This window comes from Balaenoptera physalus, assembly GCF_965194825.1.
Source record: "Balaenoptera physalus genome assembly, chromosome: 12".
Lineage (NCBI taxonomy): Eukaryota > Metazoa > Chordata > Mammalia > Artiodactyla > Balaenopteridae > Balaenoptera > Balaenoptera physalus.
Window position 1 is genome coordinate 80,959,280 of NC_138897.1, and position 14,129 is coordinate 80,973,408.

At 44.3% G+C, this 14,129-nt stretch overlaps 2 protein-coding genes across 14 annotated transcripts in view; one reads left to right on the forward strand and one right to left on the reverse strand.

Annotated features, from left to right (window-relative positions):
• Positions 1-8,696, reverse strand: part of TMEM116 (transmembrane protein 116) — a 225,715-nt gene extending 217,019 nt beyond the window's left edge. For 8 of the 13 annotated variants that reach the window (XR_014251859.1, XR_014251860.1, XR_014251861.1 and 5 more), the window contains exon 1: positions 3,696-3,983. Coding sequence is in view for 6 of the 13 variants with exons in the window: in XM_082417549.1 (XP_082273675.1) it covers positions 3,696-3,971 (276 nt within the window). In the remaining 7 variants the exon portion in view is untranslated. The other 5 variants (XM_082417543.1, XM_082417545.1, XM_082417546.1 and 2 more) reach the window with 5 other exon arrangements.
• On the forward strand, positions 4,089-11,573 carry ERP29 (endoplasmic reticulum protein 29). The gene is made up of 3 exons (XM_082417591.1): positions 4,089-4,361; positions 8,703-8,841; positions 10,746-11,573. The coding sequence occupies exons 1-3, from the start codon at positions 4,218-4,220 to the stop codon at positions 11,246-11,248; spliced, it is 786 nt and encodes a 261-aa protein (XP_082273717.1). The 5' UTR covers positions 4,089-4,217; the 3' UTR covers positions 11,249-11,573.
• The last annotated feature ends 2,556 nt before the right edge of the window (positions 11,574-14,129 follow it).

Consider the following 14,129-nt stretch of genomic DNA (forward strand, 5'->3'; position numbering starts at 1 on the left):
ATCAGCTTAAATATAATTGTTTGTAGAGGTTTTCCATGCACCTCAATGCAAATTAATCCCCCCCATCATATTCTTTCATAAGCCCTCAACTTTTCTTTCTTAGAAATCATCACAATTTGTAATTATATATTTATTTCTATACTTATTTAATGTTGGCCTCTCCTCTAGGACTGCAGGGAGAACATCTATTTTGTTCACCAGTGTAATCCTTGCCTCCAGAAGAGTGTGTGGTGCGTAAAAGATGTTAAGTAAATAGTTATTAAATATTGAAAGCTTCTTGGGACTTCCCTGGTGGTCCAGTGGTTAAGAATCTGCCTTCCAATGCAGGGGACACAAGTTCGATCCATGCTTGGGGAACTAAGATCCCACATGCCATGGGGCAACTAAGCCCGCTCACCACAACTACTGAGCCCACGTGCTCTAGAGCCCGCATGCCACCAGAGAGCCTGAGCGCTCTCAAGCCCACACGCCAGAACTAGAGAGAAGCCCACAGGCGGCGATGAAGAGCCCACATGCTGCAACGAAAGATCCCACGTGCCGCAACTAAGACCCAATGCAGCCGAATAAATTAATTAATTAAATATTTTTAAAAAATTGGTATGATGTGAATAATCCTGCTATTAAAAAAATATTGAAAGCTTCTTAAAGGAGGTTGGGGCTTGGAGAAAATCATACTGTGGAGTAAATTTTCCTTCTATAACAATTTTTTAATATGAAATCTGCTTTGAGTGTTCATTAAGACATCTATGTCAAAAAACTAGTGTTAATATCACCAAAACCCTGCAGGGGAAAAGCAATTAGCTCTAAGGGATGGGATAGCTCCAAAGTACAATATGTGATCTAAGAAGGGAACGCAGAAAGGACCAATGGAATTTTGAGAGACAGCAATGGAATAGTTCCTCTCTCATTGACTTGATTCATTTATTCACTGCACAAGAATGTACTGAGCATCTACCATGTGCCAGACACTGTTCTAGGTGCTGGGGATATAACAGTGAACCAGAAAGACAAAACAAAAATAAAAACAAAAACAAACCCATCCCTCACAGGAAATAGATACTTGGAAAAATAAGCAGGGACTTCCTTAAGTGGTCCAGTGGTTAAGAATCCGCCTTCCAACGCAGGGGACGCAGGTTCAATCCCTGGTCGGGGAACTAAGACCCCACATGCCGTGGGGGAACTAAGACCCCCACATGCCGTGGGGCAACTAAGTCCGTGTGCTCTGGAGCCCATGCACCACAACTAGAGAGCCGTGCGTCAAAACTACTGAGCCTGCACGCCCTGGAGCCCACAGGCCACAACTAGAGAGAAGCCTGCACACCGCAACGAAGAGCCCGCGTGCCGCCACGAAATATCCCGTGTGCCACAACTAAGACCCAATGCAGCCAAATTAATTAATCAATTTTTAAAAAGAAAATAAGCAAATTATACAGTATGTTAAGTTGAAGAGTGCTATGGAGAAAAAAATAACAGAGAGAAGGGAGATGGAAAGCAGGGAGGCATCAGGGAGGAGCGATTTTTTTTTAAGTATGGTCAGGGTAGATCTTAGGAAGCTGACATTGGAGCAAAGACTTGAAGGAAATGAAGGAGCCGGCCATATGAATATCTTGAAGAAAAGTGTTCTAGAGGGAGAAAGCCAGCACAAAGGGTCTGAGGCAGGAACATGCCTTGTGTATATGAGAAATAGCAAAGATGTCAGTGCGACTTGGGGCTCACCAGCTTGATGACGTTAGAAAAAAAGATGGGAGAATTTATGTATTAGTTGTCTTAGCAGACCATGCCATTTTCCTTCTTCCTTACTCCAGCTGCTACATTGAGTCATATGCACACTCAAGTAACATGCCTTGCCACCTCCTCCTTCCTACCTCACCCAGGGTGAGCCTTTTGATTTTCCACAACAGAGTCAACTGTGGGATTTTATGACTTCCTAAATATGGAGAGTTATACTTGGCTTATTTGTGTAGATTGTTGTTGTCACGGTCCTGAAGCCAAGAATCTAATTATACCATGAGGTAACTGACTGGGACCAGGGCACTATTAAAAGGCAGCATTAAGACAATTTCTGCACTTTTGCAATTCATCACAAAAGTACCAATATTTCCCTTCCCTCTCCAACCAATCCACTTCTTGCACTTTTTTCAAAACCTACTTCTAAACTAATCATGACTAAAAAGTCACTCCTGATCAATCATAGTAACTACCGTAGATGTGCTCAAAGCATTTATACACTCAGAAGTGGATAATAGCTCCTTATTGACTACAGGACAAAATAGCAATTTCCTAATTTGATTTTCAAGATTCTCCCCTACCTGGGCTTAAAACTGTCTTACTATCTACCGTTTTGAGAACTCCCTCAAGCTAGCCAGTCATTCCCCAAAACATCATGCTCATTTCCACTTCTGCTCTTTTTTCACTTGTTCTCCACCTAAAATGTTCTCCGTTTCCACCTCCTACATGAAGCTTTCTTTAACCACCTTAGCTCACAGTAATTATCCCTTCTTCTAACTTCTATTCATTTGTCTATGTGGTGCATTTTATTTAATAATTTATTAGGGCAAACTCAAAATAAATTTTTCTGAACCTTCCCAACACACACACACACACACACATACACACAGGACTCTCAAAATTTCTATCTAAACTGGCTGCCCAAGATTGGCTATTATCTTTGATGACTACTTTATACATACATACATACCTACACACACATTTATTGGATACATGCAATGGTTAACTTGGTGCTAAGCCCCTTATAATGCATTCTACAATTTATTCTCTTGCCAGCATATCCATTTGTTCATTAAGTCTTGTGAATTCTACCCTATAAAAGTTTCTCAATTCCAACCTCACCTTTTCATCTTTACTATTAGGTCCTATTACAGGACCTTAATCTCTCCCACCTAGACTACTGCAGTGAACCTCCCTGACCTCAGCTTTCTCCATTCCAATGCATCCCCTTTATTCCTGAGTGACAGCAAATCTAACGTCACTCTCCTAGCTACAGCCTCTGGTGGCTCCAAACCTTTTAGCTTGATAAGACCCTTTACAAACGTGCCCATTTACCTTCACAGATTCATCATGCTTTCCCCCTTGCTAGATATATCCTTTGGTGTTTGCCCTGCAAACACCTCCTCTTCTTTCAAGATCCAGTTCAAAAGTCATCTCCCGTCTATAACTTTCCCTGACATTCCTGAGCAGGGCTGACTGAATCTCCATTTGTGCTTTCACGAGACTGTAATATAGTCTTATTTTCTACCGATTACACTGTAATGGTTATATTACTATTCCCACATCTCCTTCCACCACTGAGTTTGTTCAGTACACTGCTATCTCTTTCCTCTCGATTCTGTATTCCCGCAGGCAAAAACCAGGATGTGGTGTAAACTATCCTGAACAAACACCTGTTGAAGAGAATTACTAGGATTTTTTTAAAAAATATCTTCAGAGAGCCTAGGACACAGCTCGACGGGTACTCATCTTTCAGGGAAGCCTGTTTTTATAGTAGCCTGGAGCCTCCCTGGTGAGGCACTCACCATAGAGTAGGTCTCATATCGGACTGGGAAGCGGCAGGAGTGGCCCTGACTGCCATACTGACGAACAGCTGAGTCTCACTGACCAACTCGAGTCGTGGCTAAGGGAGGGAGAGGAGTATGACTGACTGAGGGGTAGTAGCACAGTCAGACTGACAGACTAACCGAAGGTAGCAACAGGTCCCAACCGACTGCCTGACGGACCAAAGGCAGGAAGAAATGACGGCTGGCCTCGTCATCTTCGAAAAAGAGGATAGCCATCGAAGAGCTGCAAGGACGCCGAGCACGCGCTTCGCGCCGCGGCTCACGCGGAGGAGGACGGGAAAAGAGCAGGCTGGTAGCAAGCCTCGCTGAGTGCGCGTGCGCGTGCGCGTGCGCGGCAGTCTCGCCTTCCTCCTCTTCCTCCTCCCCTCCCCCAGCCTCCCCGGCACTGCCGTCCATCCCCCACACTGCCACGCGGCCAGGCCCGCTCACCTTATGCCCTCTGGGGGCTTCGCCGAGTGCGCACGCGCGGCAGCTCCATTTCCCCGCCCCTCACGTGGCCCCTCCCTCTCACCCTAGGCCGGAGTGAGCCGGCCTGGCTGTACACGTGCGCGCACCCGTGCCCGCCTTCCTAGCCACGTGACTCCCGGCTCCGCGCTTGCTCCACTACAGCCTTCCTAGTTCTTACTGCGAGAATCCGGCGTTATGGCTGCCGCCGTTCCCCGCGCCGCTTCTCTCTCCCAATTGTTTCCCCTTCTCCTGTTCCTCCTGCTCCTCTCTGCTCCGCAAGGCGGCAGCGGCCTACACACCAAGGGCGCCCTTCCCCTGGATACAATCACTTTCTACAAGGTAACGGGGCGGGGGACATAGCGCGCAGGTGCAGCCAGACTGCCCAGGGGAGCGCGCACCCGTGGGGGACACAGGGGACAGAGAGCTGGCAGGAGGTGGTCTGTAGCGACAATCCCGTGACTTCCCACCGTCCTGTAGGACTGCTGGAGTCTGGGCCGAGGCCGTATCATGACCATGGAGCATACGTGTTCCAGGGTCCCTGCGCACCTTTGCAGTATTTGCACTTGCTTCCTCTTTTGCAAGAGAACTGCAGAGGTGCAGCCGAGGGAGCCGGGTGCCTCTTCCCGTCGCATATGGGAAGAGGGCGGTGCCGGGCGAGATCCAATCCTCAAATCCCAAGTAGGAGACTCGGAGGGCGGTACTAGGCGGACGCCACCCGTCTGTGGTGGGGCAAGGGTGGAAACGCGGCTCGTTAGCCTGCGTTTCAGCGCCCTTCTCCCTTTGGCTTGGATTGCAGCCACTGTTCAGATATTCTGCGTCTCCTTAAAAAGTGCGAGAGTTAAGAATAAGCTTCGGTTCAACCACCCTACAGTGAGTGTATTGGGCCTGGTGACAAATAAAATCGGGTCGAGACGTGGAAGGAAGGATTAGCCTCTACCCCCGCTTTCATATTTACAGAATTGGGGTCTTGGCCTCGGTAAATGGACGTTGGAAATATTGTAGGCTGAATGCAGTCCCAATCCCTTAATGTTACACCCACTGGCACCTTTTTAACTTCGCCTATGAGATGGGCAAGCTAAGTGTTGAGATTTATTAATTTATTTTCTTTATTTGTACCCATTGCTGGGAAGTGAAACCAAGAAGTGGAGCTCTAAATCTCTAAATCTATCTCAAGTGGTTTAACTCTTCGTATTTTCGAAAGGGTTCCTTGTGGAGTTGGCACCTGTGGCTCACTGAATGCAAAGTTACAAGAATTTAAAAGTGTAGGTATGACTGGCTGATTGTCAGGCACACACCCCACAGCACCCTTTGCTTTGGGGGGCTTTCCTGGCAAAGTGACACCCCTACCACCCAAACATGGATATGGGGTAACATCACAGACCAAATGTGACTTAGAGGGAAACTGCACTGTAACAGTAGTATTTCCTAATCAATTGGTGTGTCTCCATCTTTACAGCTACCACTCTAGTCTACGCTATGGTTTGTAGCCTCCTCACTAGCCTCCCTGTTTTCACTCTGGAGCCTCTCAGTCCAGTAGCCTAAGTCCTATGTGATCTGGCCCTTGCTTCCCTCTCCTCTCATCTCCTAACCATTCTCCTCTTTGTCCCCTCTGCTCCAACCACACATGCCGTGCCCTCTGTCCTTTTGGCTGTTCCTAGCTCATTACTGCCTTAGGCCCTTTGTACTGGCAGTTCTTTGTGACTAGAACATTCTTTGCCCAATCTTTGAAAGGCTGGTTGCTCCTCGTCGTTCAGGCTTGGATTAAATGTTACCTTCTCACATTTCCCCCTCCCCCAGTCTAAAGTGCCAGTCACGTTACCCTGTTTGAGTTCTCTGTAGAGCACGCATCACTGATTTTTTTTTCTTGTCTAGTGTATTGTGTCCCACACTAGAATATTATATGCTTGTGAAGAACTACCTTGTGTATCTTGTTCACTGATCATCTGCACAACCTAGCAGGTTACCTGTTACATAGAAGATGCTCAATAATAATTTGTCGAATGAATGAACAAATGTTTTCTCCAGTCCCTTTCTAAATCTCACTCTCTTCCATCACTATTGAGCAAAAGGGGAGCTTCCTAAGGTTACCATATCCAGGAGACTTGTTCCATGCTTTGCCTTTCAGTGATTTCCAGTGTCTTTTTTTGTTTCTTGCCCTTTACCATCACTAAATGAGAAACCCTGTCTGTTTTCTTTACTGCTGTGTTCACTTAGAACAGTGCCTGGCACATGTTAGGTCCTCACTACCTTTTTATTGAATGAATAAATGAATAATGAATTCATCTATACATTGAAGAAGCAAGTTAACTAAATGTAGGTTATGTTGGAGCTGATTCCTCAAGGATGAAGAAAGGAGAGACTTCTATTTCTTTCTCTTTTTTTTGGCCGCACTGTGCCACATGTGGGATCTTAGTTCCCTGACCAGGGATCGAATCCGTGCCCGCTACATTGGAAGCATGGAGTTTTAACCACTGGATCACCAGGAAAGTCCCGAGAGAGATTTCTAAAGCAGTTAAGAGGTACAGGTTGAGTAAAAGAACAAGAAAAAATTAGCTATGCAAATGTTTGCCATTCAAAACCATTCTGCTGATGGCTAAGAATGGTGAAAATAAAAGATGAAGGCCTCTCAATTCTATTTCAGTGTTACACCACTGTATGATTATTAATATTATTCCATAATATAAAGGTAGGCCCCTTGAAGTTAGGTTTTCATGTGTTCTTTTATAAAATTTTCTCCCTGGATATGTAGCATCTGCTATCAAAGCCTGCCCTGGTTTTGTTCATTTATCAGATATTTTCGGAGCATCTGCCACATGCCAGGGCACTGTTGGGCACGAGGGATAATACAGCAGAAAACAGGTCAGAGACGGTCCTTATTCTCATAAATTATATTTTAGTGGAGAGGACCGGCAACAAGCAAATAAGGATTTCAGAGAGTGGTTAATGCAGTGAAGAAAGTAGCCTGCTAGAGTATGATGGAAATGAAGCAGAATTAGATGGTATGAGTGGGGGAGGCCTCCCCGTTAGGAGAGGACATTTGAACTGAGCTTTGACAACCATGGAAAGAACCAGGGAAAGGGCACTCCAGCCAGCAGAGACAGCAAATGAAAAGGCCCTGAGTGGGAATGTTTGGTGTGTTGAACTGAAATAAGGCCAAATGGGCCAGAGGGATGTGATCTGATTTATATTTTTAAGTCTTCCCTGCTCTTAGACTGCAGAACTCAGACTTTTTGGGGTCAGTGACCACTTAAAGATTACCTGTTCTGGTCCCTTCTCCCTCTTCCCTTGTGTCCTCCGGCGCTGTTAAATATTTTTTAAAACCTAAAACGAAATGGACAGCAACCCACAGTAAGAAACAAGGACTAACAAAAGCTGGACTGATGTCAGATTGACTTAATTATGGCAGGGATTGCCTGTGATGAAAAATTAACCCGTAGTGATGACTTTGATTAGAAAAATTAAAAGTTGTAGGAGGAGGGGAGGCTGTACTACCAACCAGAGGCAGCTTATTAGATAAAATCTATGCATTGGGTGAAACCATCAAAATGAAGTTTTGGAATTCCTCAATAAGTTAAACATAGAATTGCTGTATGACCCTGCAGTTCCACTCCTAGGTATATTCCCAAAAGAGATGAAAACAGGTGTTCAAACAAAAACTTGTACACAAATGTTTATAACAGCACTGTTCACAAATAACCAAAAGGTGGAAACAACCCAAATGTCCATCTACTGATGAATGGGTAAACAAAATATGATATATCCATACAATGGAATATTTATTTGGCCATAAAAAGGAATGAAATACTGATGCATGCTACAACATGAATGAATCTTGAAAACATTATGCTAAGTGAAAGAAGCTAGACACAAAAGGTCACTTATTTTATGAGTCCATCAGAGTAGACAAATCCATACAGACAGAAAGCAGATTAGTGGTTGCCGGGGGCTGGGGGAAGGAGGATTGGGGAATGACTGCTTAATGGATATGTGGTTCCTTTTCGGGTGATGAAAATGTTCTGGAACTAGATATTAGTAATGGTTGTGCAACACAGTTAATGTAATAAATCCCTGTGATGTAAATTTTACCATAACTGAAATAGAAGTCTGGACCCTGACAGCTTAGGTCTTAGAGATCTAACTTCAAGGAAACTGTAGTGTAGGGAGGGGACATTGTCCCAAGCCTGGCCTCTCAGCAACTTCCTATGAGCCCTGAAATTGCAGAGTGCAAACTCTGGACTTCCTAGCCAGAGCATCCTCCGCGGTGCCAACTCCTTTATAGACGGTTGGTTGGTTTGGGTCAGATTTCTGGTTCATTGCCAGAGAAAGGCCCCTGGGATGATGGGCACGACGGGGGCCAACGTAGCGTGTGCTAAGGATGCATTTCCTTAGCCTTACCAAAAGGGCCACTGGAGGAGAAGGCCTTAGTACATCTATAGCATTGTTTGTTCCAGACAGTTTGATTAGTGTGAGCAACTACTTAATGGGGTACTCAATAGTAGACACCGTCAAATTGTTAAGTGAATCGATGGTGAATGAATGAATGAAGGTTAGTATATGAGAGCTTGTCTCCCTTGTGGGCTTGTTTTCCACTATGTTTCTTAAACAGGGGTCCCTTGGGAAAGGGAATTAGCCCCAAAGGTCCTTGGGAACCCCCACTTGCTCAGCTCTGTATGCCCTCAGGTCATTCCCAAAAGCAAGTTCGTCTTGGTGAAGTTTGACACCCAGTACCCCTATGGTGAGAAGCAGGATGAGTTCAAGCATCTGGCTGAACACTCGGCTTCCAGCGATGATCTCTTGGTGGCAGAGGTGGGCATCTCAGGTATGGACAAGTCTGGGATGACTGAGGAGGGCAGAGGGGGAGGAAACTAGGAATTATTTCCCTACTTGTAGGGGGAATACCCAGTGCCTTTCTGTCTGAGCCACACACGAGGAGTATAAATGGGGTCATGTCCTCTCAAGGAGTCTGGTACCCACGGCAAGCTTAGCTTGAGCAGATTCTGTGACCACAGAACCTCAGCTCAGCCTTGCAGGTGCCTGAGGGGAGGGAATTCACCATCCTTCACCCTTCACCCACACTGACATCAAACTTACTTTGAGAGCTTGGTGCTCTCCTTGCAGGGGACTGTAGTCAGAGGGGGTGCCTTGCCTCCTCGGGGACAGCGTAGTCAGTTTTTCCATCTTCATTTCAGCTCTTTTGTACCACAACTATTGGGTTTGGGCTTTAGCTCAAATCCACCAGAGCTGCCACTAAACCAAGGGTAGCTCTCAATGATAGGGACAACTTTAATACATAGTTGCCAACATTTAGTGGTTTTTCAGTCTGTAAAAATGTACACAGACATTGCATTTTTAATTTTCACTTGAACCTCGCCTGAGAAGCGAGATGCATTATCTCCTTTTTATACTTGAGGAAAACTGAAGCTCAAGGAGCATAAATGATTTGTCTCAGGCTGTGGGGTAGCAAGGGGCTCATTCAGAACTCCTCCTAAGTGTGTATTCTTAGGAGGAATGCAGTAGGTTCTTCCCTCTCTGCTTCCTCCCAGCTGAGATGCCACAGTTCCCTAGTGAGCTCTTGAGTCTGGTCTTGGATAGAAGTAGCTGTCACACTTCTTCAGGGCAGTCGATCAAGTCTAACTCAACTGTGAGTCCACTCCTTTGGGGCTTTAATAATATTAACAATAGCTGACATTTCTGAAATGTTTATTATGTGCCAGGCCACTGTGCTAAGTGTTTTACATGTATGTCATCCTTGTGGCAACTCTGTGAAGAAAGTTTTATGACTCCCCAAATGAAGAAACAGATGCTTAGAGTAACTTGCTCAGGATTATAAAGTGCCAGAACTAGGATTGGAACCCCGCACTTCCTATACTACTACCCAGTAATAGGTGGTCTTGGCCATTTCTTCTTGGCCAGGTGTAAGAAACCAGTTGTAGCCCTTGGGGCTGCTACTGCCTTTTGGGAAAGACATAGCAAATACTAACAGCTACCACATACTAAACACTTAACTCTGCCAGGTTAAGTGCACATATCCCCTCATTGGGTCTTCCCAACAGCCCTCAAATGGTAGGGACTGAGTTCGTTACCTACCACGCATTCACTAAGCTCCAGCCAGACTACACTTTGTAATCCTTAAATATACCCAGCTCATTCCTGCCTCAGCTTTTGCACTTGCAGTCCTTTCTGCCTGAGACACTTTTCCCACAAATTGATGTGTCTGCTATTGATGTGTCTGATATGTCTCCTACATATTCAGGTCCCTCAGCTCATGTCATCTTCACAGGGAGGCCTTCCATGACTGCCCAAAGTGGGCCTTCTCACCCAGTCACTGTGTCATATCACCATTTTATTTTCGTCATAGCACTAATCACTTTGGTTCATTTGTTGATTATCTCTCTTCTCACTCTTTGAAGAGTATGAGCTCCTTGAGGTGAGAGAGCTTGATGCTCTTAATCACTCTAAATCACAACTAAGTCCCCAGCACTTAGAGCAGTCCCTGGCACATAGTGGGCATATAATAAATATGCAGAATTCCCCTTTTTCAGATGAGGAAAATGAAGTTCAGAGAGATTAAAGGATTTGACTAATGCCACATGGGTAGGAAGTAGCAGAGGAGGAATTCAAACAGCCGAGATTCTTCTTCCCCTCAGCTCAGATGGGCCTCACAGCAACCTCCTGCCATACCTTCCTCATGTCTTATTCCTTGTTTCTGGTTTCTATTCACAGATTATGGTGACAAGCTGAATATGGAGCTGAGTGAGAAGTACAAGCTGGACAAGGAGAACTACCCAGTCTTCTACCTCTTCCGGGATGGGGACTTTGAGAACCCAGTCCTATATAGTGGGGCAGTTAAGGTTGGAGCCATCCAGCGCTGGCTAAAGGGACATGGGGTTTACCTAGGTATGCCTGGTTGCCTGCCTGCGTATGACACCCTTGCTGGAGAGTTCATCAGGGCCTCTGGTATGGAGGCCCGCCAGGCCCTCTTGAAGCAGGGCCAGGACAACCTTGCAAGTGTGAAGGAGGCTGAGAAGAAGTGGGCCGAGCAATACCTTAAGATCATGGGAAAGATCTTAGACCACGGTGAGGACTTCCCAGCCTCAGAGATGACCCGGATCACCAAGCTGATTGAGAAGAACAAGATGAGCGATGGGAAGAAGGAAGAGCTCCAGAAGAGCCTAAACATTTTGACTGCCTTCCAGAAGAAGGGGGCCGAGAAGCAGGAGCTATGAAAAGGCACTCCAGGGTTTTCAAGGGTTTGGTGGGGTGGGGAGGGGTAAGCTACCTGCTGGCTGTGAGATCTTCCTGGGATATAAGAGAGTGGTAGGAAAAGTGGCACTAAACCAGAAATCTGTGAGTATGCCCAGATATTGATGCTGGTGTGACTATGCTTGGAACATCTCTGTAACCAGTCGGGTATAGCTGGAACATTTACTCAGATGGCTTGTGAAATTCCCCCTCAGAAGGAATTGGTGCTATAAAGAAGAGTGTACTGCCCAGGTTTTTGACAGATATAATTCTGATTCAATTAAAGTTTCTGTGTTTTGGTTAAATGGACCTGAAGCCATTCAGTTTTCTTTTACAAATTATACTTTGGCCTATGACCTGCTTTCTCCTTTGAATTTATTTTTTAATCTAAGGTGGTGTGGACTCTGCTCTACCAGGGTAACAGACTACCCTGGTAACACTGTGGAAACTAGTCCCGGCTCAAGGCCTACCTTTATTACTTTCCACAGGTGTTCAGATTCAGGTGGACTGATTGCGAGTGGTAAAAGGCATTGTCCATTTTCTGGTCCTTAAAATTGAATGGCAGTATAGTTCTTTTCCATACTCCATGGGATACATTCAGCAAATTCTTAGTTTTACCAATATAACCTGGTAGGTTTTTTTAAGAGTTGGATTTAGACAGCTAAATGATACAATTCAGTCCAATTGAAAGTTTTTTTTAGAAAGGGATAGTTTTCCATCTAAGTCACTTTGTCACTGTTAGTTACTCAATAAGTACTAACTTTTAAAAAGCAGAGAGCATTGTACTGACTTTCAGATCTCTTAGGAGTGATGAGCAATAATCTGCAATAGTAAGCTACATGTTAACATCCAAACTTTCATATTAAACTATTTGAAAATATCAAACTGCAGCTCCTGAAATATATCTAATTGCACCCACATAAAGAAATTTAAGTTGAGCAGAGTTGGCAAATAAAACCTCAGATTGCCTATGTTCCTCCATTTCAGCCAGATTGGGTATTTAAAATCACTGGAAACAAAAAATGCAGGAAAACCCATGTGTTTAATTGGATGGAACAAAAAAAAATTGTGCAGCTTAAGCTAACAGTTCAAATAAACTAGATAAAAGATGTTCAAACCTAAACACCTGACATAGCCAGCATAGATACTCTTAACATTTGACAAAAGAATAACTATATATTAGGCCCAACAATGTCAATATGTCCCCTACTCATTATTTCAATTCTAATTGAAAAACTTGTAAGATCTTTTTGCATGTTTCTCACTGGTAAACTTGCTTGAGCTGTTCTAATTTTTTCTCATCTACCTAAAACAGGGTCACTTCCAAAGAATTAAGTATTCATTGTCTTATGGAAATCAGAATAAGACAAGTGACAGGTAGGGAGAGAACTCTAAAACTAAATGCATTCCGTCCCTGAATGTGGTCTCATCTCAATTGTAAGAGAAAGAAAAGGGGCAACACATCCACGGGTACTTCATTGGATGGGTCCATGCTGGGTATCATTATTTATAAGCCTAGGGTCTTGAGTTGAAGAAACACAGGCTATTGGACAGGAGTAGATTATCATACATCAGAGGCTCTTTGTGTGAAGTATTTTTCATTAAAGATAGGCCCTCCCTGTTTCTAGTTTAGAATCTGTAGTGATTTGCATATGCCACATAAAAATCTTCCCTAACACATCAAATGGATTCCTTCCCTCTTCTTCTTAGCATATAATCACTAATATTGTGGCTCAGATGCTACTAATCAGACTAAGGGAATTTCCAGATAAACTGAAGCACATGAGCCCCTGGATCCAATATGAAGAATCCTGTTCTAAGGAACCTGCAAGTTTTCTCAAACAGTGCCAAGGACAATTTTAATTTACTAATAATTCTTGCTAATTGGTGCCACACACACACATAAAATATATATATATATGTAGGCGTTTGAATTGCTTCAGGAGAGATTGATTATTCGATAAGAGAGCCAAGACAGAATCTGAGAATTTGAACATGGCCATCAAGATGAAGAATGTGAGATGGAGTGTGTGTATGAGGCGGGGAGGGGGGACGTGGGACACTGTGGATTTTAGCTCATTTCATCGGTGCTTAAGAGTTTGAATCTATCCCTTAACCCCACTGGGTGGTCTTAGTAGCCTTATCTGCAATAACTGCTTTTCTCATATGGAAAATAGTACATTACCTGGGACCCACTTTTGCTGAGATACATGGAAGCTGAGGTTGCAAAAAAGCTCTGTTCCTCAAGCATAAACTGCTATAGGTACCCCACAACTAATTTTTATAAGCATTTGGCTCATGGTTGCTTGGCCTCCACTTGTTGCTATGAAATACATGTCTGCATCGAGGCAGTGACAGCATCTGAAAAACAGGGAACATGAAAAAGTATAAACCTGAGCCCACCTTCTGGGGAAAGTCAAAAATGGCAGTGAGGTATATCCAAGTGCCCACTTTTTGTTAAAGGAAAAAGAGAATGTTGGAGTAGAGTTAATTCATAACTGAAGAAGCAGGCAAAAACTTTTTCAGGGCTCAAATAAGGGCATTTAGTATCATAAGACAGAAAGGAAACTAGGAGGAAAAACAAACCGCTCTTCTTTCTACTGTGTTGTGTGTCTGAATAAATGATCTCAGCCCATAGATAAATGATCTATGGGTTCACATACCCTTGGACAAATCATGTCATCAGCCTGCCTGCAATCCTCCAGTAACTTCCCACTAAATGTAGAAATCTCATTTCTTCCCCTGGCTACAAAATCCTGATTGCTCTAATCGCCACTGCACCTTCTATCTCAATTTGTACCCCTTTTCCGCTCCTTTCATTAAGTCCCAGGCACTTGAGCCTTTTTTTACAGTCACTGGAACATG